We start from the raw sequence: 24,677 nt of genomic DNA, 5'->3' as shown, positions 1-24,677 counted from the left end.
TTTGAAAAATCATTAAGCAAGTCCTTGAAACACATATTTAAATCAAAGGCTCTAAACCAGTGAAATTTTGGAAGGTGTCTAGGAAGGAGTGGGACACCACAATTTTTGATGTCCATGATAGGGGAGGAGGGGAATATTACTTAGCATATACAGGGTAGGACCAGGGAAGCTACTGCAAGCACTCAAACTGTCCACTTAACAAAAACCTCCAAACACCTGTTTAAATTAACCAAATCTCCCCTTTGTAACATTTCATCCATTTGCTGGCAGCACATCTCCAAAAGGGTTGTGGCTCAGGTCATCTGTTGGCTGCATTCCCAACTTCTTGGCAACCCCAGGAAACCCAGCACAGAGCTCTACCCAGACTTCACTTTTAATGAACTTCTGATGATGGGCGAGGGGGCAGCTCCCTGACAACCTCACCTCCACACCATTCACTCCATGGTGAAGATGCAAATCTACTGCCCACTCCCTCCCACCCCCACCAAAGACCACTGGGGCAGGATGTTCCTGCTGCAGTTCTGCTAAGACACAGCCTCCGAAACTACACCCCTACCGTCATACCCCAACCCCATTCTCTTGCACAAAAGGGCAGGGGAAGGTGCCTGAAAGTAACCACCATCACACAGAGCTGAGAAAAGCCAGCATAAAGCACTTTTATTGCAATAATAAAACTTGAAATTCATGTGTAGTGCAGGGGGTGGGGGTAGGCTGGGGGAGTAGGCAGCAATTTCTCTCACCAAATCACTACACAGGACAGCAAAGGGGTGAGAGGGGGCAAGGAGAAGCCAGGAAAATCTGAGATCAGCAAGGGGAGCTGAGCATCAAAAAACAGGAGATGCTGAAGCTGTGATGACCAGCATCATTTTCTTAAGACAACACTGAAGGAATTGTCATGATGGCTGGGCTTTCATGGGTGTTAAGTGTCTACAAACAGCACCTTCAATTTAACTTTCAATTAAAGTTCTTAAAATTTAGGAAGTAGAGCTTGGATAGCTATGCGATTACAAAAATCCTGGATATTCATTAGAAAAACCACAGGATGGGGGAAAAAAAAAAAGGCCAGGCCATGAAGATGTCACAGGTCCCTGCTGGCCTGGGGAACAGACATCTGCAATGTCCAACATCTCAGTGAAAACGATCTGCTTTCAAAAGGCAGAGGAGGGTGAGGGTGGGGCAGTGGAGGTAAAGGCTCTCCCCCTTCCCACTGCAGTTTTGGGTAGGGCTTTCAATTCAACCCGAGGACATCTCTCAACTTGGAGAATAAGTCGGCCCTCAAAAGCGCCTCAAATCTGCTATGGCTTTGCAGCGCAGCAGCAAGAACGTTTAATATATAATAGATAAAACTTTCATCCAAAAAAATAAAATAAAATAAAGATTCTTGCACCCCCCCCAACACCAATTCCTAGTCTAAAGTTAACCCATTATTTGTGCTGTTAATAACATACTTGACTAATACTTAATTGGAAACCTAGATCCAAAGGACTGAAACTCAATCTTCACCCCAAAACAAAAACAAACTGAGTAATTTGAGGTTTATGGCAAGTAGTTCAGGTCAACACACATACGAGGAGAAAGGGGAAGAGCAAAGCCAGTGACAGAACACATTCAGTCTGGGAAGATGTTTATACAAAGAGTGTAGTGGAACATCAAGAAAAGCTCCATACGGACTTGCTGTGTGCGTCTGGAGGCGCCAGATCCTTCTGTGGCACATCTGTTGGGGACAGAAAATCCATTAAGTCCCAGCAGCTCAATGCTTTCTGTGGGGGGGGAGGGAGCGTCACAAGGCCATTGCCACACCATGTCCCTTCCCCAACAGCTGTGGTCTGATCTGTCCTAGCCCCTCTGCTCTAGTTGGGAAGGACCCGCTGGGCTCGGGCTAGGTTCCCAGATGAGCAGCCTCCTTCCTGCACACCTTAGTGGTGTTTTTTAAGCCTAAGGTTACATCTATGTTGCTGAGGAAAGCAGGAGAAGCAGAGCCCACCAATATGGCTGACAATTCAATTATCAATTCATTATCAATGGGCCTCCAACCTGGCTGCATACAGGAATACCTGGGGGCTTTAAAAATAACCTGAAGACTTGGACTCCACATCCAGTGACAGCGGTTAACTGTCTGGGGGTGGCCTGGGCATCAAGAGTCTTAAAGATTCCCAGAGATTTTAACATGCACAGCCCTAAGCCAGTTTTCCTCCTGTCAAACGGACTGAGAAAATATCTGCAGTCTTCATTCACTCACTCAAACCTGACATTTTGGGTCTGCCCTTGAACTTTCCCTCAAGACCTTTGCAAGAAGCTCTGAACTGATCTTTGGCAGCGTGGAGGAGAGGCTGAGGCCAGGGTGATCACAGCCATTCAGCCCTCTCTTCCTCTCCTTCCCTTTCCTGTCCTTCCAGATTTATAGAAAGCCTGTTCCCAAATCAGGATAACTCCAGGGCTGCCTCTGGTACATTTACGTTCAAAGGACTCAGCCACCTCAGGCAGGGACTAATGGTGCAGCCCTCTGGGCAGAAAGAGGCTCTATAAAGTGTCAGGGTTTCCTCCTGGAAGGAATGACAAGTGAATAAGCCAGAGTCCTCAAACCTGACCAGGCATGGATGACACAGGTGTTTAGGGATCAAACCACTGAGAGGAAACAGCTTAAAAAAAAAAGGCTCCTCCACTTCAAGATAAAGTACTCCATAACACACTGGCAGCCACTTACTACTGTTTTCAAACAGATTCACTGTCACCCAACCCCTGGCTATGGCCTTCCAGTTCCAGGAGCAGGAGGGGAGCAAATGCAGAGATCTGGGGTCACGTGGAGGAGGAAGGCACGACAACCCACTCCAATATTGTTTACAGAATCCCCTGGACAGAAGAGCCTAGCGGGCTATGGGCCACAGGGTCGCAGAGTTGGACACGAATGAAGCGACTTAGCATGCAGGTATGGGGTCATGTGGAAAGACAGCAGCATTCACGTGTTTTATGATTCTAATACTCATGAAAAGTAACATGCTATTAGGATATTGAGTTGGATTACCTAGAAATAAGGGAAGAAGAAGGAAAACAAGTCCAGGAAGGGGAAGCAGGAAAAGGCTCTGTCCTAATCTGTCTCTGTCTGGCTGTGACCTTGAGTAAGGCCTCTCTCTTTCTCTGGGCCTCGGTCTCCCTACTTGCTGGACAGAAAGGCTCACTCGGGTCCCTAAGATCCTCTCCGGGACTGTCTGAGAACATCCTTCATACTTCGTAAGCATCCTGGGCCTCATCCTCCAACCCACCGATGACAAGCCGGCCTCCTGTCCCTGCGCGTCCTGGGCTTGCTCCCGGAGGCAGGCAGCCCAGGTGGTAATGTCCCATTCACACCTTTCTTTCTTTTTTTTTAGCTCTACCAGTTTACTGCTACCAACCCATCTCCCTCCACCCTCGTGCACACATGCTCAGTCATGTAAACCCATGGACTGCAGCCCGCCAGGGTCCTCTGTCCATGGACTTTTCCAGGCAAGAATAGTGGAGTGGGTTGCCATTTCCTTCTCCCCATTCATACCTTTCTAACAGGCGGTGAGAGGATGTGTGAATAAGGGAGCTGCACAAACTCAGCAGGGCAAGCAAAGTCATCACCAATCTTACTTCTACAGAACTGAAATGCTGGCACTAAAAATGTGGTGTATATTTCCAGTTCCCAGCTCAGTTTTAGTTTATAAGCTACATATAAAAATACTTCACTTAAACAGCTACCATCAGCTGCCCCATCCCCCCGAATTCTTTCAAGAGCATATGCTCCCCGTCCCTTTCCAAGGTATAAACTTGTAACAAAACTCAAAGTATGGCTGACGGAGGAAGAATATAAAGGAAAACATCCCAAGGTACCAAGGTTCTCTCTGATGCCTGTCAAGCACCGGGCATGACTTGGGAGGAGCAAAGGCAGTTAAAGGAAGGTTCTTCAGCATTAAGTTCCTTACCCAAGAATGGGGAGCTCAGGGAAGAGGCCACTCCTGTCATTCCAGTTTTAGAAGTTCCACGTCAAAGATGAGAGTGGCATTTGGTGGGATGATGCCTGGGTGCCCAGTGGCACCATAGGCATAGTCTGGGGAGATCGTCAGCTTGGCTCTCTGACCCACGCTCATCTGTGAAAAGAACAAGGAAGAATAGCAGCGCTGGATGCGCTCCTCAACTGTTTCCATAAGAGGCAGAGCTGTTTACTGGGTGCTCCTCGGCCAGGATTGGGTGACTGAGACATTCTGGTGACTTCGTGGCTGCCTGGGCACCGGGCACCCTCTGTGAGGACATGGAGGCAGGCAGACAGGCTGGATGAGCCCTCCATCTGGCTCCAAGGGCCCGACGAGTGATAAAAATCCCTCTTGACTCCCAGAATCGTCAGGCTGTCAATCCTTCTGTCCTGGTCCCACTAATCTGACTCTGGGCAGCCAACACTACAGACAAGTCACCACCTAAGCCCTTCAGTGGCCTGTCACTAGAAGCATCTATACTACTACAAAAGGAGTGCTTTGGACAAAACTTTACTTTAGAAAAAAACACACAGAAAGTGATATTTGAGGCAGGCTACTTTTCTGCAATCTATTTATACTCAGAAATGTAGAAAAACTAAAACAAGCAGTAAGATTTTCTAGGGGTACCAAGTAGCATGTACCAATTGAATGAAAACAGCATGCTACCAATTTACAAAAAAGAGAAGGATTTATACACAGTTGCACTAGCCTGTATGAAAACATTTCTGGAAGAACACAAATAATACTAGCACTTTTCTATGGGGAGAGCAGAGGGTGGAGGGAAAATTTTCACTTTTTAAAACATATTTGTAGCTTTTTCATTTTCTCATCAAATACAAAATGTCTATTTTCTGAACAGTGAGCAGGTTCTCTGCTTTATCCCCACTCTTTACCTATCTCTATTAAGTCTCCATGTCTATTTCCTCTCACCATAGAGAACTGGAGATTTAACCAGTGTGGATAGAGGGATTTCTGTCCCTTTTTCAGTATATGCTTTACTCTACATCCTTGGTAAAAGATCATTGATTTACCTCCAAACAAACGGCTTAACTAGAGAAGGCAATGGCAACCCACTCCTGTACTCTTGCCTGATAAATCCCATGGACGGAGGAGCCTCGTGGGCTGCAGTTCATGGAGTAGCTGAGAGTCGGACACAACTAAGCGACTTCACTTTCACTTTTCACCTTCATGCATTGGAGAAGGAAATGGCAACCCACTGCAGTGTTCTTGCCTGGAGAATCCCAGGGACGAGGGAGCCTAGTGGGCTGCCGTCTACGGGGTCGCACAGAGTCGGACATGACTGAAGCGACTTAGCAGCAAACGGCTTAACTTTCAGAAACTGCCTTTCCCAGGTGTCTAGATTTTTGTTCCTGCCTGGCTAGAAGTTGGCAGTACAAAACAGAGAGGATCTTCTGTGGCTTACTTTCCTTCAGACACCGCTCCAACTATACCCATACCTCTCCATGTGTGCACTCCTGACTCTCTGACCCAGCCCAAGTGATGGTGACTAAAGAGAAAGCTACAGGCTTCCTTCCTACAGTGCCCTTCAGAAACTGGGACGTGTTGGACCAAGGCGGCAAGGAGAGTTGAAGGCATATGGCTTAATCTAGTAAAACTCAAAGCAATGATATCCTTTTACCCAGCAATTCCACTTCCAGAATCTGCTAGCAACTCAAATGCCCACTAGAAGGGGAGTGGTTTCACAGTGCAGCTGTACCATTCTTCTTAGCCTCTAGAAAGAAAAGAGTGGCCTTAACTATACTAACATGGAAAGATGTCCAAGATACATGGTTAGATGAAAAAAGCAAGTTGCCAAAACAGCATACGTGCCAGGACTGAAGATCTATAAGCACAGCAAACGAACAATAATATCAAAAGAACAGGAAAGGGGCACAGGACAACCCTTCTTGTGCTTTTAATATATGTCCTAAAGAAATATTATATGGAGGAGCTTATGCTCTAAGCAGGTCTCATACCACCCAGACTTTCCACAAGCGACAGCACTGTGACTGACCCAAAGCAGCCGGGCTGCAGCGAGAGACTGGGCATCTCCCTAACACTTCATCAAGCCTCACCAGCCTGGGATGGGAAGGAGGCTGATAACACTAGCTCAGAGGCCGCAATGGCTCCTGGGACACACAACACAATGATTGTTCCAGTGCTGGAACAGTCACAGAAAATGAGCCACAGGGTGAACAGTGGTGAGAATGGGAGATGGGGGGTGAGCTACAGACCCAAGAGACTACCAGACGTCTGGGGCTGGGGTAGCAGGACAGAAAGGTAGAGCTGGAGAGGTTTCCAAAATGAAGTGAGCCGCAAAGATCCTCTCGGTTTTCTACTGCCGACTCCCAGCCAGGGAGGAACAAAAATCTAGACACCTAAGAAAGGCAATTTCTGAAAGTTTAAGCAGTTTATTTGGAGATCAATCAGTGATATTTTATAGAGGATGTAAAGTGTATTCTGAAAAACAGAAATCCCTCTATCCACAATGGTTAAATCTCCACTTCTCTTTGATGAGAGGAAATAGACTAATTATCCACCATGGCAGAGCCTGATTATAAAGCTCCCTGGGTTGTAGGCCACAATAAACATCCTTTTACCTGGTTAGTGCCAAAAAAAAAAAAAAAATTCCTGGGCTCGGCACAAGGATAAAATCCAACTGAAATTTGGCAACCCTGGGTCCCTTTTGTCTACTGGGAATTTCATAGAGTTGGCAGAACAAAAGCTGTTTACACAAATGGGGAGGGGAGAAGTGAAGAAACAGACTTAAGACAAACAAAATGACTTTCTCTGTGAGGGTGACCTCTCGGAAGTGGTCTGACACAACATGGTCAATAAGAAGACAAATACAAATTAAAACTATACCAAGATAATGTTTTTCACTCATTGTGTCCTGAAGCCGAAAGTTTTTAACAACACACTGTGCTGAAGGCCTGGGAGGAGCAGGCACCGTCACAGCCCACTGGTGGCAGCTCAGTGTGATCCCTACAGACGGCAACATGGCAGTATGTCAAAATCCAGTGCACACAGCTACTGAACCACTCGGTCCACTTCCAAGAATCTGCCTGCGGGAACACTTGCACAAATGCAAAATAAAGTCCATTCAAGATTAATCAGTGCAGTGTTGTTTATAATACTGAAATACTGGGAATGACCCAAATGGCCATCAAGAGAGTCCTGGTCAAATAAATTATAGCATACCCACCTAAGGGGATACAGACATGGCTCCTTTTACTGTGCTTCACAGACACTGTGTTTTTCACAAACTGAAGGTCTGTGGCAATCCTGTGGAATAAGGTTATCTGTGCCTTTTCCCTCAGCATTTGTTCACCTCATGTCTGTGTGTCCCAGTTTGGTAATTCACGCAGTATTTTGAACCTTTTCATCACTACATTTGTATAGCAATATGTGGTCTTTGATTTGCTACCACAAAAAGATTATGACTCAGTCAAGGCTCAGATGTTGGTTAGCATTTTTTAGCAATAAAGTATTTTTTAAATTAAGGCACATACAGTTGATCCTTGAACACAGGTTTGAACTGCTTGGGTCCACTTACATGTCAGCGTTTTTCAACATCCATGGTTGGCTGAGTCCTTGGATCAGGAAATTCAGGCACAGAGGACTGGCTATGAAAGTTATGTGCAGATTTTTAACTTTTCACGGGGCAGAGAGGTGGGGTTTGGTGTCCCTACCCTGCACTGTTCAAGGATCATCTGTCCATTGTTTTTTAGGCATAACGCTACTGCACACTTAATAAACTATAGTGCAGACATAATTTTAATATGCACTGGGAAACAAAAAAATTCATGTGACTCACTTTACTGCAAGATTTGCTTTATTGTGGTGGCCTGAAACCAAGCCTGCAATCCTTCCAAGATCTGCTTACACTATGAAGCTCTATGAGGAGAGCTTCTTTCTGTTTTATGTCCTGGTATATAAAGTATCAGATATTGATTAAGTGCAAAAGAAAAGAGCAGAACAGAGAGAGAGAGAGAGAGAGAGAGAGAGAGAGAGAGAGAGTGTGTGTGTGTGTGTGTGTGTCTATCTAAAAGAAAGGGTGGGGGGGCACTTACAGAAATTCTACAAAAAAACATTAATAAAAGGAGCTATTTGGGTGAGGGAGCTAGCAATGAAATTTTTCCTACCCATAAACATAATTTAAGAAGTAGACACTAAAAAAACAAAACAAAAAAAGAGCATACCTGGGCAACCCCTTCTTCCCAGCCTCGGATCACCTCCTGCTTGCCCAGCACAAACTTAAAGGGCTTGTTTCTGTCCCGGGAGGAATCGAATTTCTTTCCATCTTCAAGCATCCCTGCAGAAAAGGGCAGTTGTAACATGAGTAACAAGGAGGAATGACATGAGGGAAGTGAGAGCCAGCAGTAGAGTGCCTGTCCCAGAGGCCAGCACTGGGAAGACCTGGCGGGGTGTCCTAGGATTTCCTGTGTCCTCAGTGGGCCTCTGAGGAGCTGGGGTAGTCCCTCTAGTCCAGGCTAGTGAAGACTCTTCCCCAACTCAAAGCAGTAAGTTGATACCAGAGGCAGGCTGTCTACCTTGTTCTGGAGAATGGGGAAGCAGACACACTCCTGGCAGGAATTCCCAGCACTTTGGATTTCCTCCCAGACTGAGAGCAACTGTGGGCCCTTTAAGCACATACAACAGCTCGCAGTCACTCTATGTGCAAGCCATATTCCTCCCTCAATTCACCCATCATCTTTTACAGAAAGTGGGTAGTGTCAGAACTTAATTGAACTGTAGGATACTAGCTGGTATTAGAGAAGGACCATTGGAAAAGACACCAAAAACCTTTCACTGGTAAACTGTCAACAGCTCTGGCTGAACTGTGGGTGGCACTTCTAATCTGAGTCAGAGATTGGGCAAGGCACTTTCCACACTTGAACTTATTCAATCCTCCCCACAGCAAAGGAGTCCTGTCTCCACTTCACAGAAGAAATAACTGAGGCAGAGAGAAGTGAAGTAAAGTGCTAAGGTTTTAAAGTTAGGCTATAAATCCAAAAACCATTTTCATTCTACCATTCCAGTTTCTCATAAGCCAGACAACCCATACTGGCAACTTCCACTAAAAGGGGGCATTTCAGAGATGGAAATGCCAGGGGATGAGTGTCATGACAAAAAGACCAATAGATACCTGCAACTCCTTGCTCACAAAAGACCATCACATTGGTTTCTCCAGAAGCAGTGTCAAGCCAATTGTGACAGCTGTCACTGAGGTCTTGAAAACACTCACACCTTCATCCCAGACTGGAAGGGTCCAGCCTGTTGTTGACATATAACTAACACAATATTGATTTCACTGGGGTGGGGTGCGGGCAACCTCTATGGTTCTAAGCAACACTCTAAAGATCCAGCAAAACACAGAATTCTGTTGTCTTTGTAGGGAAATTCCAACCTAAAAAACAGTGTCAACACTGGTAGGTGGAATGGGGAAGCAGAGATCAATTTGCCAGCTTTATCACAGTCACCAGATTTTCTGTATTTTGACAAAATAGGAAAATGGGGAGTCGTGGGGGCAGGAACTACTGAGGAGAAGGGACAGATGTCCTAGGGCAGAGTGGGTGATGATACTGACTGAAACTGGGAGCTGAGGACTGAAAGGGAGACACAAAGATGGAGATCCATCCCTGTTAAGTCACTGTAAAGCTAGGAACTGGCACCCTAGAACTAATAAGTTGGGGAGTACCTGCAATTCATCTCTTTACCAGAACACAATCACTATCTGATCAAAGAAATGACAAATAGTTTTCTATAAATGACAAACTGGGAGAACACTAGATCTCCACGCTCCATAATACTCACCATAGATGTTCCCTCTAGCCCATTTCAAACTCTTCACACAATGACCCCACCCCAAATGAACTCAGCATCAAGGGTGAGAGCAGGCAGTGAGAAGCTAGGCATCTCAGAATCCTCTCTTTTTCAGCCTTTCCATCAATCTGCCAGAGACTGTTTACAACAAATGAGGAAACCAACTAGAAGGCTATAATTTGCAGGATGCTGAAGGAGGTTCTGCAAAAGAGGAAGCAATGCCCATTAAGAAGCAAGAATGAATGTGCATATGATGCTTTCTGGAGAGGGGAATAGGTTTGTCAGTATTGAATGCAGAATATAAGAGAAACTATGATATCAAAACAGGTATTAATAGTTTTGCCCAAGACAGAGGAAAAGGGATCAGATTTACCCTTCTACCTAATCAACCAAAAACTGAAACCAAGACATCAGACAAACCAACCACAGGAAAAAAGAAAAGAAACTGAATGAAACCAGAAAGAGGCCGGACTACAGTCATAACAATGAAGACACTGGACTTTGCAGTTAAAGCCTGTGATCCCTGAGACAGAAAACTAACAAGGCAAGAGCTATGATGTCCCCCCGGCTTATATCCTTAGGAGCTCCCGAGGGAAAAAAACAATGGAGTCTACAGGCCACAGACCAGGGAGGGGAAGAGCTGTAAAGGAAGAGCCCCAGATTTATAGAGTCCCCCATAAGTACTCACCACAGTACTAATCAATGCATGTGGCCTGAGGAAACCACTCACGGCCTGGACAAGAACCCATCCAAAAGGTTTACAAGGAACAGTGCTCAAAGCCTACACATGACTGGGATCAGTACTGGTTCCCACCAGCCGGACTGAAAAATGTCATGGTTCATGAGGCATGGCATAGGATCCCTGGGAAGATCTTGCCTCAGCAGTGAGGAGTAATCAGCCCCCACCTGAGCACTGCTCTGGTGGACCCACCTAACAAATCATAAAAGCAAGACCGCAGAAGATCAAACTGCTTCCAAGCAACTCAAGTGTTTACCGGTAAAAAGCTCAAGAAGATTTTTAGGAATAAAATATCCAGCACCCCAAAAGGTAAAATTCACAATGTCTAGCATCCAAAGATGGTTGTTGTTCGGTCGCCAAGTCATGCCCAACTCTTGGCAACCCTGTGGACTGCAGCACACCAGGCCTCCCTGTACATCACAATCTCCTGGAGTTTGCCCAAGTTCATATTCATTAAATCGATGATGCCATCCAACCACCTCATCCTCTGTTGCTCTCTTCTCCTTCTGCCTTCAATCTTTCCCAGCATCAGGCAAGGTCTTTTCCAGTGAGTCAGCTCATTGCATCAGGTAGGCCAAAGGATTGGAGCTTCAGCATCAGTCCTTCCAAAGAATATTCAGGGTTGAGTTCCTTTAGGATTGACTGGTTTGATCTCCTTGCTGTCCCAGGGACTCTCAAGAGTCTTCTCCAACAGCACAATTCAAAAGCACAAATTCTTCGGCACTCAGCCTTCTTTATGGTCCAACTCTCACATCTGTACACAACTACTGAAAAGATCATCAAGGCTGCTGTATAGCCTTGACTATACAAGACTTTTGTCGGCAAAGTGATGTCTTTGCTTTTTAACACACTATTTAGGTTGGTCATGGTTCTCCTAAGAAGCAATCGTCTTCTAATTTCATAGCTGCAGCCACCATCTGAACCCAAGAAGAGGAAATCTGTCACTGCTTCCACTTTTTTCCCTTCTATTTGCCATGAAGTGATGGGACTGAAGTGGTTGTCTAAGGTGGCTTTATAAATAGCTGAGGAAAGAAGAAAAGCAAAAAGCAAGGGAGAAAGGGAAAGGTATACCCAACTGAATGCAGAGTTCCAGAGAATAGCAAGGAGAGACAAGATGGCCTTCTTCAATGAACAATCCAAAGATTACCAAGCATGCAAAGATGCAGGAAAATATGACCCACATGCAACTAATCAATCAACTGAAGTGACACAAATTTTAGACTGAGCAGAGGAGGACTATAAGATTGAAGTCAGACTTCCAGAGATGAAAACCGTAATGCCTGAGATGAAAAATATGCTGGGCTTAGAAGAACTGGATGGACATTCACAGGCAAAAAGTAAAAGCTTGGACCTATATTTCACATCATAATCAAATGTCAACTAAAAATCGGCTCTAAAAGAACACTAAACCTATAAAATTTCTAGACGAACTCATAGGAAAATAACCTTTGTGACTGTTGAGTTAGGCAAAAATTTCTTAGATATGAGATGAAAAAGCACACTCCATAAAAGGACAAAATGAACTTCATCAAAAATGAAAACTTCTGCATTTTAAAGGATACTTTTAAGAGAATGAAAAGTCAAGCCACAGACTGGGAGAAAATCTTTACAGGACATATCTCTCATAAAGGACTTGTGTCCAGAATATGAAAAGAACTCTCAAAAAACTCAGCAAAAAAACAATTAAAAAGGGGCAAAAGATATGAATCCATTCTTCACTGAAAAGGATAAAAAAAATGGCAAGTACATGAAAATATATTCAACACTGTCATCATTAAAAAATGCAAATTAAAACCACTAGGAGGCATGACTATCGATAGTAGTCCTGTATACATGTAGAATGTATACAACTAAAAAGACTCATCATGTTATATACTGGCAGGGATACGGAGGAACTGGAATCCCCACACGCTGCTGGTGGGAATATAAAACAGAACAGCCACTTTGGAAAACAGCTGGCAGTTTAAACATGCACCTCCCATTTGACCCGGTCATTCTACTCCTGGATGTCTATCCAAGAGAAATGGGGCTTTTGACTATGTAAAAATACTCGTATACACAAATGTTCATAGCAGACCTACTTGTAATAACCAATAACTGGAACAATCCAAACATCTGCCAGCTGGTAAACAGATAAATATATCCATATGATAGAAAATTATTCAGCAATAAAATGGAATGAACTACTGACTCATGGAACAATATAACCTCAAAATAATTATGCTGAGTGAAAGCCAGACAAAACAGTACACATGGTATGATTCCATTTATATAAAAACTTTAGCAAAGGCAAACTAACCTATGCTATCAGTGGTTGTCAGAGATGGGAAGAGGGAGGTTTCAAAGAGTAACAAACATATCAAGACGTATGAAACTGTACTCATTAAATATGAATAGTTTATTTACTGGATGTCAACTATGCCTCTATAAAACTGTTATTTTAAAAAACAGGAGAAAGGGAAAAAAGTGAGATTTACTAAAATGCTACATGCTTGCTTCCTACACCCAACCAGGCCGTGGATGGCAGGTGCTTCCTCTGTTTGGGAAGGAGCAGGTAAAGCAGGCAAGTCAGCCTCAGCAGCTGCTCCCATTTTAACTCTGGACATCTCCGTGCCAGAACCGGGAGCTCCTGAACAGTGAAACCACCTGCCAAGTTAGTGCTGTAATTTCCTAGAGAAAACACTTCTCTGCATGAGAGAAGGCAACTGAGGTTACAGTGTAGACACAACAGCTGATACTCTTTAAGCTCCAAAGGCCATTCTTAGTAAAAACCTGGATCACCAGCAAGACCTTCTATTTGAAGAACTGACTGATTCCATTTCTGATTACACACAAATCTAAACCTCATGACCCAGAAATTGTCTAGGATAGCTACGTACTCTTGATGTCAAGAATTAGTTCTCGTCTTTCCCAACTGAACATGACTCGAGATCAGACCTGGACTCAAGAGAATTCTACGTCCCTGGGGCACTCAGCTCAACCCCTGGCACTCATGAGCACTTTAGGATCTGCTTCATTTGCACAATTTTTAAGAACTAGGAGGACAACCGCAAGGCTTTGGGCCTCTTCCCGATGTGATAAAAAGAACTGAGGGGTAATCCCAGAATGGCAGTTTTTTACACTCAGCACCTTTAAATTCCTCGGCAAACTCCGGGCACAAGGCCACAAAAGGAGCAAAAGCTATGGCTGCCTGCTGTTGCTGCTAAGTCGCTTCAGTCGTGACTGACTCTGCGCGACCCCATAGACGGCAGCCCACCAGGCTCCCCTGTCCCTGGGATTCTCCAGGCAAGAACACTGGAGTGGGTTGCCATTTCCTTCTCCAACGCGTGAAAAGTGAAGACGCTCAGTCGTGTCCGACTCAGCAACCCCATGGACCGCAGCCTACCAGGCTCCTCTGTCCATGGGATTTTCCAGGCAAGAGTTAGGGAGTGGGGTGCCATTGCCCTCTCCCATAGCTGCCTGAGGGACTGTTTAATCAGCCTCTGGCTGCAATGCAGTTGATGTCACCTTCACCTGGGTCTACTCCTAAACTGTTTTAGCTGTTCTTTGGGGAAAGAATCAAACTCAGATCCCTGGAGAGGAAGGAGGGCTTTAAAAAAAAGAGAGAGCACGCCTGCACAATAGTGGGGAAGTCTCCAGGTCCTCTCCTGGCAGGATCCCGCCCACAGCTTGGCTTTCTGCTGCCTGTCTGTTATGGAGGGCTCTTTCTTGCTCTAAAGGAACCAGCAGAGGCAGACCTGGCCAGCAGCTGCTATGCAAAGGCCCCTCGGACTGTTTCCAGACGCTCAGTCCATGTCACAGAAGCAGTGGTTAAGACCCAAGGCCAGGGAATTCCCTGGTGGTCCAGTGGTTAAGGATCTGACTCTCGCTGCCAAGGGCCTGGGTTCAATCCCTGGTCAGCAAAGATCCTGCATGGCACGCAGTCAAAAAATAAAAATACATAAATAATACATTAAAAATAAAATTTTAAAAATCTTAAAAAAAAAAAAAAAAAAAAAAGAAGGACCCAAGGCTAGCATTTGAAGATTCTGGAGAACTCCTGGGTTATCATTTCACTTAACAGAAAAGAAGTCACTTCTAGCGCACTCTGCTTCATGGAAGGCAGAATTCCCAGATACTCTCTACCGGGTAAGGAAAGATGATTGAGGAAGGCACTGAATCTATGGCCTCACCACATGTTGTAGTTAAAGCTCATGATTCACAATGTGATTTTCATTAGCTGACGCATCTTTGCAGGTGGTTTTCACAGGAAGCATTTTGCAGGGCCCCAAATATGGAAAGTTTTAGAACCACCACCAACAACCAAAAAAACCTAAACCAAAGAACAACAAAACAGAATATCCCAAACCCCAAACTTTCAAAATTATATAAAATTCTTGCTACTTACAGTTGGGAGAGGGAGAATTTCTACTTTTAACTTAATACCAGTTAGTTTTTTAAGGACTCTCCACACTGTTCTCCATAATAGCTAACATCAATTTACATTCCCACCAACAGTGGGAGAGGGTTCCCTTTTCTCCACATCCTCTCCAGCATTTATCGTTCGCAGACTTTTTGATGATGGCTGTTCTAACAGGTATGAGATGATACCTCACTGTAGTTTTGATTTGCATTCCTCTAACAATGAGCAATGTTGAGCATCTTTTCATGTGTTTATTAGCCATCTGTATGTCTTCTTTGAAGAACTGTCTGTTTAGGCCTTCTGCCCCCTTTCTGATAGTGTTGTTTTGTCTTCCTGGTACTGAGTTGCCTGAGCTGCCTGTACATTTTGGAGATTAATCCTTTGACAGTTGCTTTATTTGCTACTATTTTCTCCCATTCTGACAGCTTTCTTTTCACCTTGCTTAGTTTCCTTCATTGTGCAAAAGCTTTTAAGTTTAATTAGGTCCTTTTTATTTAAATTTCCATTACTCTAGGAGGTGCGTCATAGAGGATCTTGCTGTGATTTATGTCAGTGTTTTGCCTATGTTTTCCTCTAAGAGTTTTATAGTTCTGGTCTTACATTTAGGTCTTTAACCCATTTTGAGTTTATTTTTGTGGATGGTGTTAGGAGGTGTTCTAATTTCATTCTCTTACATGTAGCTGTCCAGTTTTCCCAGCACCACTTATTGAAGAGACTGTCTTTATTGTATATTTTTGCCTCCTTTGTCAAAAATAAGGTGCCCATAGGTGTGGGGATTTATCCCCAGGCTTTCTATCTTGTTCCACTGGTCTACATTTCTGTTTTTCTGCAAGTACAATACGGTCTTGGTAACGGTAGTTTTGTAGTATAGTCTGAAATCAGGAAGATTGATCTCTAGTTCCATTTTTCTTTCTCAAGATTGCTTTTGGTCATTCAGGATATTCTGTATTTCCATACAAATTGTGAATTTTTTTTTCTATTTCTGTGAAAAATACAATTGGTAATTTGATAAGGCCTGCACTGAATTTGTAGATTGCTTTGTGTAGTCATTTTGACAATATTGATTCTTTCAATCCAAGAACATGGTATCTCTCTCCATCTGTTTGTATTCTTTGATTTCTTTCATCAGTGTCTTAGTCTTCTACATACAGGTCTGTTGTCTCTTTAGGTAGGTTTATTGCAAGGTATTTTATTCATTTAGTTGCAATGGTGAATGGGATTGCTTCCTTCATTTCTCTTTCTAGTTTTTCACTGTTACTATATACAAAAGTAAGGGATTTCTGAGCATTAATTTTATATCGTGCAACTTAACTAAATTCAGTGATTAGCTCTAGTGGTTTTTTGGTGGCATTTTCAGGGTTTTCTATGTATAGGATCCTGTCACCTGCAAATAGTGAGAGTTTTACTTTTCCTTTTCCAATCTGGTTCCTTTTCTTTTTCTTCTCTGAATGCCATGGCAAGGACTTTCAAAACTATATTGAATAATAACAGTGAGAGTGGGCACCCTTGTCTTATTCCCGATCTTAGAGGAAATTCTTTCAGTTTTTTACCATTGAGAATAATGTTTGCTATGGGTTTGTCATATATGGCCTTTATTATGTTGAGGTATGTTCCTTCTATGCCAATTTTCTAGAGCGTTTTTATCATAAATGAATGTTGGAATTCTGTTGAAAGCTTTCTCTGCATCTACTGAAATGATTATAGTTTTTATTTTTCAATTTTGTTAATCTGGTGTATCACACTGATTGCTTTGTACATAATGAAGAATCTTTGCATCTGTGGGATAAACTTCAGGATTAATCTCTAAAATATATAAGAGCTCATACAGCTCAATATCAGAAAAACAAACAACCCAATCAAAAAGTGGGCAGAAGACCTAATAGAAGTATGATACCAATCAGAACAGGAATGCAGACTTTCCACACTCCAGCTGAAGTCTAATGCCAGGTCCTAAGTGACCACTTGAAACAGTCACTGAGTACCTACTCCATGCCAAGCACCAAAGGAGAGACCCTGGAGACCACCAGCCCTCTGGGGCTGACCTCCTGGAGCCTGCAGTCTCCTGGGGAAAGAGTAGATGTAACCATACACTGCCTGATGGGCACCTTGTTAGAGGTGGGTCATGGGAGACCACCGAGGGGGTGTCATTTAAGCTGCAGTGGAGCCTGCCCTGGTGAGAAGTGGAGGCAGTGTGGCAGGCCAGAGGCCTTCCTGGGGGGAAAGGGTGGTGTGTTTGGGGAACTGAATGCAGGCCAGGGTGGCCTGAGCTCCTGGGAAGGGAAAAGGAAAGGCAAAGAGAACAGAGACAGTGGCAGCCAGGAGCAGATAGTCCCCCTTTCTTTCCCTTTCCTCCTCCAGCTCTTTGTACTGCTACAATTTATCAGGCCAAAGTTAAAGGCACCCAAGGGAATACATGCCTAAGTTGTTCAAAACATCTCCGGCCTTTTCCATGGGAAACAGTAGGTGACAATACTATTTTCAGAGAAAATTCCAAGGTAGACAAATGAACCTTAGTTTACAGACACGATGAACTGTTATCTATAACATTTCAACTCCTAGTTTATAGAAAATCAAGGCAGTGGAAGGAGTTACACACAATCAGGAGAAGACAATGAGACAGACGTGGGGGTATTCTAATCGGAACTTTACAAAAATCAGTTTTTAACCACCAAACATGTTCAAGTTAAAAAATTTATTGTATAAATTATATCCAATAAAGCTGTCAATAAAAAAGTCTGAGACCCATTGCAAGGAACCAGAATTCTTTGGAGGGAGGTGACTAATGAGAGGAACAGAACAGTGAAACCAAGGAAATGATTAAAAATAGTGGAAGCATGTCAAAAAGGTAGGGTCTGGGTGCAGGCACACTCAGTCACTGCAGTCATGTCCAACCGTTTGTGACCCAAGGGGCTACAGCCTGCCATTCATGGGATTTTTGTGACCAGAATACTGAAGTGGGTTGCCATGCCCTCCTACAAGGGATCTTCCTGACCCAGGGATCAAACCCACGTCTCCTGTGTCTTCTGCACTGCAGGCAGGTTCTTTACTGCTGACCCAGCCAGGAAGCCCTCCTAAAGGGGCTCCTACTGGCCAAATTTGGGAGAGAGTATCAAAAAGAATAATGAATATCAATGATTTTAAGGCCCTGAGTAAAATATGAGTCCCTAGTATACTAAAGATAAATAAATAAATAGATGGGGAGAGTCACTTGTCACCACGGAGGATGACTATAAAAACCAATTCTTGACCTTAAAATTGATAATTAAAGGGAAAAAATTCAGCTTTACCCTGTGTAACAGAAGAGTAGCTAATAAACGTAGAAGATATGCAAAAAGTTTTTAATTACCATTTTGTAAATTTAAATGTCAATGAAACAGTTTTTTCAGGTAAGAACCACCAACTGATATAAAAAAACAGTAGGTGAAAGGCTGGTGAGGAGCAGGGCACATGCAGGATGTCCAAGTACCTTGACAATGGCCCTGTTAATTCAAAGGGTAAAATGCATAATCACAAAAAAGATCAATTTAGCATCACAAATAGTGATGTTCCCCATGGTATGCCGAGTATGAAGTACACAGCATCATGTTAGAAGTCTTCACACTAAATGTTTTAACCAGAAACTGTTTATAGACATTTCAATTCCTAGTTTACAGGAAGTCAAGATAGTGGAAAGAGTTACACAACAATCAGAAAAAAACAATGAGATAGATGTGAGGGTATTCTATAACAATAAGTGCTCTCTTTGGGAAAGCAGTGAGATATGAAGACTCTTCTGGATGTTTACTATAGACATAATCTCCAACTGAACTCTTTTTTTTTTTTCCTTTAAAGCTATTGAAAAACACTTTGAAGACAACTAGAGTAGTTTCAATATGCATTTGGCTTTAGATACTACTGAATCATTTAAAATTTTCTCAGATGTGACCAGAATTAGAATAGGGAGAATACTCTCATTCTTATAGCATGCTCAAGTACTTAGAGAAAAAGTATCATGTCAGCAGCTTCTAATGGCTCAGTTAAAAACCCAACAATAGATTATATCTACACATACCTGTAAGTAGACAGAATTGGCAAACATGACAAAATGTCAACCATCATGGAATCTAGGTGGTGGGCACGTGGGTAATTACTGTTCTATTTTGATTTTTCTCTAATTCTGACAACTTTACAAATAAGAGTTGCACATAGACGCAAGAATTCTATGAGGTCTTTAGTTCATTTAAGACAAGTGAGTCGCCTTCTGCTCTCACCTGTGGAAGAAGAAAGCTGGCATCCATGTGATTCCACATTTTGGTAATCACAGACCCAGAGGAAGGAAAATAACATTTCCATAGCAGGGCCCATTTGCAAAATATTAAAATCCAATTATGTTAAGGAAACTTGAAGGTAAAAGGACTGACGCTTTAACTTGCACACACTAGTGAGCTGGTGTAGCCCAACCCTGACTGTCTTACACCCACCAAGAATCAACAACAAATACTAAAACTCCTTTGGTCTCCAAATTAAAGAGAACAGCTGCAGTTTTCTTAGCCAAAATATTCTGCAGGCAATGTGGAGGCCTGTTTTAAGATGAACCTTCACTCAGCTTCATCTTTTTTTTTCTAATTACCTACTTCCTCACATGTGAAATGGAAGGGTTTCAGCCTATGCAACCCTGGCAACCCTAAACTGAGGAATGATAAAACACCTAGCACCGGGGCCGCAGGGACCTTTCAGGACACAATGTGCAATAACAGCATTACTGTTGCTGTTGCCCCTTCCAGAATGCACTTGCCCCCGGCAACTCATCACAGCAGGCATTGTTTCCCCCATTTTTAATAGATGGCAAACGGAAGCTGAGAAAAGTGGATCATGTGCCCAAGCTAAAATCTCAACCCCAAAGGACCCACATCTTCTTTGGGGACCACTGTCCACGTGGTACCACTTCTGCACACTTGCCCTTGGCACACTCTAAACACCCAGGATGCAACAAGGGCCCTGTTTCCGCACTGCCACCAACACTCTAGTGTCCACACAGTAGCTAGAAGGCAGGAGATTTTGATAAAATCCAGATCAGCTCATGACTCCCATCTCAGAAAGCAAGCCCCACCATTACCTCATCTACTACCTTCTTCCTCACACAATCCACTCCAGCTAATATACCAAGTCATGCTCCAGCCTCAGGGCCTCTGCACTAGCTCCTCTCTCTGCCTGGAAGACTCTTCTCCTTGACAGCCAGATCAGTCACTCCCAACTTCCTTTGGGCAAATATTAAATGTCATTTTGTAAGAAGGTTTTTCCAACCACCCTCACTAAAAGCTGTAAACCCCCTTCCCAGGACTTCACTCTGCCTTAACCTCTGCCCACAGAGCTTCTCACCACCTGATGTGTCACACCTTCATGCTGCTAGTCTCTTCCCCACCAGACCAGGCCTTTGTTTAGTTCATTGGCTGTGTCCCCAGTGCCTGGCTGGTTTCTGTTGCTCAATAATTATCTGCTGTAGGAAGGAAAAGGGTCCTGCTGTGGCCCTGCCCGAACAGTTACAGTCTGTCTGCCTGAAGCCGGCACACATTGGGGAAAGCCATCTGAGCAGTCTCTGCTGGGGGCGAGCCTTCCTCCAGACATCAGATCACCAGCCAAGAAACACCCAGCAGGGGACGGGGTGGAATAAAGCAGGGAGGAGAGGGGAGACAGAGGCTAAAGAAAAGCAATGGGTGGGGAGGGGAGCTCAGCGTCTCTTCAAGTGGACCTCCTGAGGTGATGAAGCCGAGGCATCCTTGCTTTTTCTCAGTCAGAAGTCCGGCTACAGACAAGTTAAACCTGATCCCAAGGACAAGATGTCAACTATAAAAAAAGAATTCCTCAATCCACTTGAGGTTGCTCTGACAATGGCAGGCGCGTGGCCTGCTGATGTGAGTAAAAGGGACGTAAGCCTAGCAGTGTGTCAGGACAAGCTCAGTAATAAAGTTGATGAAGCTACTGGAGGCAAGGAGGGAGCCATGAGGATCCACTTGGTCCTCAAGGCATGTATTTGGCAGGTTATCTTTCCACTTCCTCCCTCTCACCTCAATGCCTGCCTGTCATGCTACTCGGAGAGGCTTGGCTAAACACAGTACAGTTTTCACCTTCCCTTCTGACATGACGTAGATGTGGCACAGGCCTTTCTTTGAGGCCGTGCTCATGTTGTGCTCTGCTAGAGGCTGTGGAAATTACGAGAGGGAGCCTGGAGAGTGGCATCCAGGATACAACTGGCAGCCACCAGGCGCATTTAGAACATCCATGTGGTCAAAGTCAGCCTGTGCTGATCATATCCCTGGTGACCGAGAGAAGATTTTGGCTTCCTTATTTCCAATGCTGATCCTTTGAAGCTGCTCCTAAATCAGCAGCAGCAGTTACCTGGCCAGAGCAGACTGGATCTAGAGAATTCACCTGACCTGAACCTGGGTCAATCAGATTCTCCGTCCTAGGAACTGTAACCACTGGAGCCACACAGCCAAGTAGTCTGAGATAGCTATGCAAAAGAAGACAGAGAAACGGGGGGGGGGGGGGGGGGGCACACAAGGATGTCCACCATCCATAACTTGGGAGAAGCAGAGAAACAGCCCTAACAGGAGACTACTGAGATAAGTGGGTAGAGAAAAACAAAGTGAAAACTAGGAGGATCATGAGAATTTCTTCTGCTCAAGGAGAGGTGCTCTTGCATTTGAGGACCCTCAGATTTTTATGATACTCTTCACCATGTTCCCTCATGATGGATTCTGTTCCAACTTGCTTTTAAGTCACTCAACTGCTACAGATGAAATCTCAAAGCGCTTACCCATTCCTCTCACGCCCCCACAGGTCTCAAACAGGTTCTTCCTGGGAGGCTGATGGCAAAAACCCACAGGAACAAAGAAGCCTGCCCAAGAACAGCCTATTCTGTGAGCAAGAGGCAGAGCTGACTTCTCACCAGGGTGTCTTTGTAGGGCTTATCAAAACTGAAATAAAAAAGAAAGCTTTTGTCCCAGCGCACGCCAGGGTCACACTGCTGTTCTGGGAACGTGTGGGTGGGCGCCACCCTAGAGGAAAACACAGATTTGGAGAAGAGGCACTGGGAGCCCTGAGAGTGTTCTGGGTCCCGCAGCCATCTGTTCTCTTAGGAAATGGCTCCAGACATGCAGTGTGGGGACACTTCACTAAGAGGCAGTGAAACTTCGTTCTGCCGACATGCTGGTGTCCGGTCCTGCCATCAGCACCAGAAGATGGGTGAGCCAAGGACAAGGGGCACAAACGTGGGAATGGGACTGGTGTAGCCAATTAACCTAACATGACTACTTAGAAACTGGAAGGAGAGAGGGGAGAAGTCAACTCATCACCTCTCTGAGTCCCTGCCCCAGTTGGCTGTGGGAACTGAATGAACTGCCCACTCACCTAGCACTGTAAAAGGCAATGGTTACTCTTCTCATTTCACAGATCAAAATCAACCAAACTGACACGTTCTCTTCCACTAGACCTCCCGGGCTCAGGTGCTGACCATGGTCTACAAAGACAACCATTTAAAACATCAAAACCACTTTACAGTTTTGTAGGTATGAGATAGTTCCCTACCAAGATAGGTTTCAATACTTCCTCCTATGGTAGCCTTTTTAAAAGTTCTATCCCTAACTCCCCACACCCCCACCCCCTTTTCTACACAGGGAGAAGGGCCAGAGGAATAAAAAACCCAGAGAAATAAAGGGCACTGGAGGGGGGAATGTTAGCTGCCTTTTTTCCTTCCCAAAGAAAAGTCATTTCCCTCAACAGAGGGCTCCACCCATGATCTGAGAGAGAAGGGGAGAACTTATCCCTGAGCAGCAGGTTCAGAACTGCCTACAGCCTACTTGAGGGGGTGGGGGAGCGGAGAGAAGCAGAGCGAGGAGGAGGAGGAACAGAGGAAAGGGTGGGAAGGAGGAAAAAGGGAAGGAGGAAGGGGAGGGAAGGTTGGTCATATTAACAACTGTGGCTACACCAATCACCAGCACCCACTACAGCTAAGTCTCCGCCTGCTCAGCCTCCCACCTCCCCTCCCTACCAAGTACAACCCAGGAGAACCTTGTAAGGGCATGGAGTAAAAAATGGTCTCAAGGAATATGTCATGTTAGAATTCTGGCCGAGAGTCTAATACTTCTTTTGGCTTATAATACTGTTTGTTTTCCTAACTGGGCCTCAGTTTCCCTATCTTTCGAACGGGGATAAGCTTCTACTCTCAGAAGGACTGGGGGACTAAATTACATGTTATGTCAACCTGGGCCGTCACCGCCACTGAGGCTCGGGTTTATAAAGTGGCTCAAAACTAAGAAAAGGAAAAGGAGGTTGCAGATCTAATTCCTTCAAGGCCAGGCTGGGTCAGAGCACAGACTTAGAAAGTGGGATGTCTCCCCACCCGCAACGCGGGGCCGAGTTCCCACGGACTAGGAATTACCTCGCCCTTCTTATCTCCATCGAAGGGTGGGGCGGAAGCGGGGATAGGGTGTAAACGGGCACAGAAATGCTATAAATCCTCTCTGATGGGCCTTGGCCAGAGCTCTGCCCATCCTGAGCGTGTGACCTTGGACAAGTGACTTCGCCGCCACAAGCCTCAGTTTCCCCATCCGCGCTGTGGGCAGAACTGCAGCATCTCTAACACAGAACCGCTTTCAAAGTGCGGAATAAAGTCCGGCCCGCGCGCCGGCTCGGACCGCCCGGGGTTCGGCAGGCCCGACGCTGCCCCCTCGGGGGCGCTGCCACCATCCAGGCCTCGGCCTCGGGCCACGCGGGCCCGCCGCCGCCACGCCCCAGGCCTTTGCCCCCAGGCCGCGCCGGCTGCCCCCGACTCCCGAGCCGCCCCCTACCCCGGCCCAGCCGATCCTCCGACTCACCCGTGTAGTGCACCACGCAGGTCTGGCCACGCTTCGGGAAGGTGCGCCCTGAGGAGACAGACAGACGCGCGGGGTGAGGGGATGCGCGCGGTGGCCGGGGCACTCCGGGGCCACCGGGCGCGCGCCTACTCACCGTCTCCAGGAGAGATGGTCTCCACCTGCACTCCCATGGCTGCGGTAGCGGCGGACGCTGGGTTGGCCGACGGGCAGCGCGACTGGCGGCGTGGACCGAGACCGGATCTCGCGGCGATTCCGCGGCTCTGCCTCGACCCTCCGCGCAACGGCTGCGCACGCGCGCGCCCCCGCACGCCCCGCCCTGCGTGCGCGCCCCACACGGCGCGCACGTCCCCGGAGCCCCGGCCGCGGGGCAGTGGGGGGAGGGGGGCGGGGAAAACCCGAAACCCGGAAGCCCCGAGGCCTCCGGATGCTGCCTTTCAGGGAGGCCGGGCTGCTTCCCCCACCCTTCCTTTCTCCGTGCTACCTGCGGGGCAGGCATCACTAATCCAGTTTCCGCGTGTGAGAAGCGAGAGTCAGAATTGGGGATCAGCCAGCTACTAACCCGGGGGACTACTAGGTCCACAACTTCTCATCCTGTGAAAAGGAAGGTTGTGAGAGGTTCGCGCAGATGTGCGTTCTTGTTAGCATTCCAGTCAGTGGGTCACGATCCTGAGCTGTTTTTCTCCTGAGGAGTCTTCAGCATTTACACCGCGCTGCAGGAAACCTGTCCCTCTCTTGTCCGGATTCATTCATTCATTCATCCATTCATAACTTACCTACATATACTTATTGGGCACCTACTCTATGTCCTGCGCTGTGTTAGATGCTGGGGTAACGGTAGTAAAGGGGACAGACTCAATGCCTGACCT

At 45.6% G+C, this 24,677-nt stretch overlaps 1 protein-coding gene across 1 annotated transcript; it reads right to left on the bottom strand.

Annotated features, from left to right (window-relative positions):
* Positions 1–632: 632 nt before the first annotated feature.
* On the bottom strand, positions 633–24,122 carry FKBP1A (FKBP prolyl isomerase 1A). Its single transcript, XM_065921761.1, has 5 exons — positions 23,945–24,122; positions 23,812–23,859; positions 8,192–8,304; positions 3,942–4,106; positions 633–1,714 (listed from the first exon to the last, which is right to left on the bottom strand). Exons 1-4 carry the CDS (start codon positions 23,979–23,981, stop codon positions 3,978–3,980), a joined length of 327 nt encoding a protein of 108 aa, XP_065777833.1. The 5' UTR covers positions 23,982–24,122; the 3' UTR covers positions 633–1,714; positions 3,942–3,977.
* Between the last annotated feature and the right edge of the window lie 555 nt (positions 24,123–24,677).

This window comes from Muntiacus reevesi, chromosome 2, assembly GCF_963930625.1.
Source record: "Muntiacus reevesi chromosome 2, mMunRee1.1, whole genome shotgun sequence".
Classification (NCBI taxonomy): Eukaryota; Metazoa; Chordata; class Mammalia; order Artiodactyla; family Cervidae; genus Muntiacus; species Muntiacus reevesi.
The sequence above is the reverse complement of the archived record's forward strand: the minus strand, read 5'-3'. Positions and strand labels throughout refer to the sequence as shown.

Excerpts from the sequence above, each read along its gene's own strand:
- FKBP1A (XM_065921761.1), bottom strand. The coding sequence starts at position 23,981 with ATGGGAGTGCAGGTGGAGACCATCTCTCCTGGAGACG. Across the intron at positions 23,860-23,944 it reads GACCATCTCTCCTGGAGACG|GGCGCACCTTCCCGAAGCGT; the intron begins GTGAGTAGGCGC and ends CTGTCTCCTCAG. Across the intron at positions 4,107-8,191 it reads GGGAAGAAGGGGTTGCCCAG|ATGAGCGTGGGTCAGAGAGC; the intron begins GTATGCTCTTTT and ends TTCTTTTCACAG.